Below are 4,263 nucleotides of genomic sequence, written 5' to 3'. Positions count from 1 at the left end.
ATATATAGTTACATTCTCTTAATGAATAGAGGGATTTGTTCTAATGGTGTTTGTAAATAGGATATCATGTCTGCATCTTGTATAGCAATTAACCACTAGGAAGAAAGTATGCAGTGTGTTAATTATTGAAACTGTCCTACCAGTTTGGTTTGGAACTGTCTCATTGCTGTTTGTTTCTGAATAAAATTATGGAAAAAAAATAAAATTAAAGCAGATTCTAATTGTCTTGACTATAGGTTGTGGTTCAGTCAAAACATGATTTGTTTCTGATAAGTTATTTTTAAGTTTTTATATAAAATTAAATCAGATACTAATTTTTTTGAGGTTGAGGTTAAGTGAACGGATCATTTGATTCTTATAAAGGTTGTTTTCAGGAAGTATAGATAACTTTATGCTTCATAAACTGTTCTTTGTGCTTATGTCAATTTTTGAGATATTACAACAGCGCATTTGAATAATGTAAGTGGCAGTGTCAGATTTTCTGTGACTTCTCTGTAGCAATTTCTTGAGTAACCCAGTGCACCTAGAAATTATCTTAAAACCTGTATTAACTTTTTTTTTATATTTTATTTTTTTGATATGGGAGAGCAAGGCTTAAAGTTCCTTCTAATGAGTCTGGTTTCTTGAGACTAGTGTATAGCTTTATTTTTTGGAATAGGCCTTCCAAAGTTTAAGGCATTAGTTTTTAGAAAACTCTTCTTAAATATTGAGCTGCTAAACACCTATAGAGGCAGATAATAAGGCAAGAAATTGAAACAGTCTGTTAATCACATTGGTAGTATAAAACAAATCATCTGAAATTATAGTTAAGTAATAAATACAAACAAGGCAAAAATCCAAATTCCAGAATTCAGATATACAAAGATATATTTTGACTAAAAAACAACAAAACAATGTTTATTGTAGACTAATTCCAAATGTGAGGAAATCTCAAAGGAACTAGCTTCTGTCAGTTTAAGAACATTAAAATCTAAATGAACGTATGTTAACCTACAGTCCATAAATGACCTACACGTGAATCTATAAACTCTAGGATATGTATATAGTTTTATGTGTATGAGCAGTGTCCTGAAAAGAGAGACTATAGCTTTCACCAATTTTTCAAATGAATCTATTCTCTGAAAAAAGTTTTAGATCTTCCTTGTCAATATCAGTTGGCATGGTACTTGAATGAGGTTTTTTCTGAACAGTTATGACAGTTTTTTATTAACTCATTTTGTCATAGTCATGTCCCTTGTCACTGAGACACAATATCAGACACTCACAACATAAAGGAGTTTAAGTTGGGCTCCAGGGGGCTTATCTGGGCTCACATTTTTAATTCATATTTGGACAGTTTCAGAGAAGATACAGCTTGATGGAAGGACCTGGGGAAGAAAGCTGGTCACATCATGGTAGCCAGGAAATAAGGAGAAAAGGAGCTGAGAAAGGAGATTCACTGTCTGGGTCACACCCATTGTGTCCCACCTCTTCCAACCAGGCCCCGCCACCTAACAGCAAGTCAGGTGTGATGCTTGTATAATCCCGTCCCCTTCCACAAGCCATACCTCTGTGAGCATAGGCTTTGTGGGGACATCAACATATAAACTATAATAAGCTTCTAGGAACTTGCATCCAGATTTTTAAAGATTAAGCCAAGTGAAGGCAGTGTTAATAATTTTAGCAGTTGTATTTATATAAAATCTACTCTTCTTAGAAGGTGTTGGGGGGCCGGGGAGATGACTTAGTGGAATAAGTGCTTCCCTGGCAAGCGCAAGGGCCTGAGTTCAATCCTCGGTCCCCCCCCCCAAAAAAAAAGGTGTTGGTTCATTATGTTTCACTACCATTAACAACTGTATTAACAAGCTGAGGTACCTATTGTGATCTGTAGTTCCTATGATTGTAATGTTAAGCAGTATTTTTTTTTTCCTTTTCATTTGGTGCATTTACCAGTGAGTATAGCGGATCCTGCTGCCCTCGGCTTCATCATTTCCCCATGGTCCCTGCTGCTGCTGCCGTCTGGTAGTGTGTCCTTTACAGATGAAAACATTTCTAATCAGGATCTTCGGGCATTCACTGCACCAGAAGTTCTTCAGAATCAATCACTAACTTCTCTCTCAGATGTTGAAAAGGTAACTGTTAAATTTTTTATTAATTTTGTTTTTTACCTTATCCCAGCCCCCTGAAAAAAATACATTGAATATAAAGTGAATGTATGGGGCAGGGGAGATTTCTCAGTAGAATAAACACTTCCCTGGGAAGTGCAAGGGCCTGACTTCAAGTTCCCTGATTCCTCAAAAAAAAAAAAAAAAAAAAAGAAGTGAATATGTATTCCAAGAATGTCATATTTACTTTTCTTAAGAAAATTCAAAATAGTTCTGTAAAAGCTTATAGCACTGAGAAAAATAGCTTAAAAGTGAGCCACTATTAATTTATATTTGTGCATATAAAATGCTTGCTTTGTATAAACCTGCTTATTAGGAAGATACAAACATAACTTGAAACAAAAATCACTTCCCTTCTTTGAAACAAAGCAAACTTTTTAAAATGTGATTTTTGTTCATTAAAAATTGGAGAAAATTCCAGGGTCCCCCGCCACAGTTCCACTGAGAAGTGAGCAGTTGGAACTCAAATTTTTGAAAATATTTAGGAAAAAAGAAAATTGGCTTTTTGTCAATTGGCAAGCATTCTTGTGGTGTTCTGTTTTGGTTGGAACATGTTATGTTGCATGTATGTGTACATGGACCAGAGTCTGCTGAGTTTTATAAGGTTCAGAAAAGATGGTTGGGAAAGTCTTGACTTTTGTTAATTTATCTCAATAAAAGCCCACTGGAGAGAGAGAGAGAGAGCACGCACAAGCGCATGAGCGAGCGTGCCCTGATTATTATATATATAGAATACCCTATAATATATATCTAATTTATATAAATAAAAGATTTATCTGTGATACATGAAAGGTTAAAAATACTAAAGGGATAAAGTGTTTTGAGATTATGCAAAAAATTAATTTTTAGCATAGAATAATTTTATAGAGATAGTAGCATTCTCAGTTATCCAAATTCTACTTATTCTCAATACTCTTAAGAATAAGTAGAACAATGAATAGCCACTAAGACAACAATATGCAATATATTAATTATTGAAACTGTGCTAGTAATCGGTTTTGAAGCTGTCTCATTGCTATTTGCTTCTTAACAAAATTATTTTTAAAAAAAGAGGAAGTAGAATTTATATAAGTGTAAATTTCTAGGAAGGACATTCCACTCAGTATTATTAGTTTGCACAGTGACAAGAGGCAAGATCGTCCACTGTGGTTGGGAATGGCCCCAGACCAGCTAGGATAGCACTTTAGCTGTCTAAAGGGCTGAAGTTACAGAAACAGAGGTGCAGGGCAACATGAAAAAAGTTTAGAATACCAGAAGCTGAATCTTTCTTCTGAGGCAACCAGAATCTGTTGTACTTTTAGGACTGTGATACAGTGGGATTTGTGATTTTGGAGGTGAAGCCTGACAAAAGCAGGTAGAGATTACAAGATTTCACACGAGTCTAACTGGGGAGTTTTAATAATCTGGAGAGAACTGAAAGTAGTGTAATGCCTTGGGAATATAAAAAATGGATGAAGGAGATATAGTGGACACAAAAGTGGTGGAGTTTGACAGTTCATTTGATGGAACAATGCCAATGATGAGAAAATTTATGATAGAAAGTCAATCTGACAATTGTAATATCAGTGACTTCAAAAATATCAGTGTGCACATTTTATATTTTCATACATATTGCCTAGTTGCCATCTAAAAGAATTGTACTGATTTATCTTTCTACTGAGAATCATATTTTACTTTTTGAGAGAATAAATGTGATGATTAAGCTTCTTGATTTGAGCTGTCAACTCTATCTGAAGAAAGACTGATGAGAATTGGTAACACAACTCCAGGCTTCAGTTTATTACATTTTATAGTTCATAAGCTACTTAATGAAAGTTGGGACATACAAACCACCAAATAGAGATAATAGCTGAGGTGGAAACACTGCATAACGCATTAGCCGTAAGAAATTTCCCACTACCTGAGATGAGGTATTTGAAGAGAGCTTTGTGTGCTATAGATTGTGTACAGTGCTGGCCACTGTTACATATCATGAAGGTTTTCAGATGTACTGGTAGTGTTTCTTTAAGCAGAAAAATACATGTAGCTATTAATTTCTGTTGTTAACTACATGGCTTTATTCTGGACACTGCATGATTCATTTAATGGTTTCCTTTTTTTTTTTTTTTTTTTTAATTTT

At 34.5% G+C, this 4,263-nt stretch overlaps 1 protein-coding gene across 8 annotated transcripts in view; it reads left to right on the top strand.

Annotated features, from left to right (window-relative positions):
- The window catches only part of Ptpn13 (protein tyrosine phosphatase, non-receptor type 13), a 229,009-nt gene that overhangs the window by 92,908 nt on the left and 131,838 nt on the right, over nucleotides 1-4,263 (top strand). For all 8 annotated transcript variants that reach the window (XM_023712954.1, XM_023712955.1, XM_004629264.2 and 5 more), the window contains exon 3: nucleotides 1,933-2,111. In XM_023712954.1, coding sequence (XP_023568722.1) covers nucleotides 1,933-2,111 — 179 coding nt within the window. The remainder of the gene's footprint in view (nucleotides 1-1,932; nucleotides 2,112-4,263) is intronic.

Source organism: Octodon degus, unplaced genomic scaffold (assembly GCF_000260255.1).
Source record: "Octodon degus isolate 3935 unplaced genomic scaffold, OctDeg1.0 scaffold00028, whole genome shotgun sequence".
In the NCBI taxonomy this organism is placed as follows: domain Eukaryota; kingdom Metazoa; phylum Chordata; class Mammalia; order Rodentia; family Octodontidae; genus Octodon; species Octodon degus.
The sequence above is the reverse complement of the archived record's forward strand: the minus strand, read 5'-3'. Positions and strand labels throughout refer to the sequence as shown.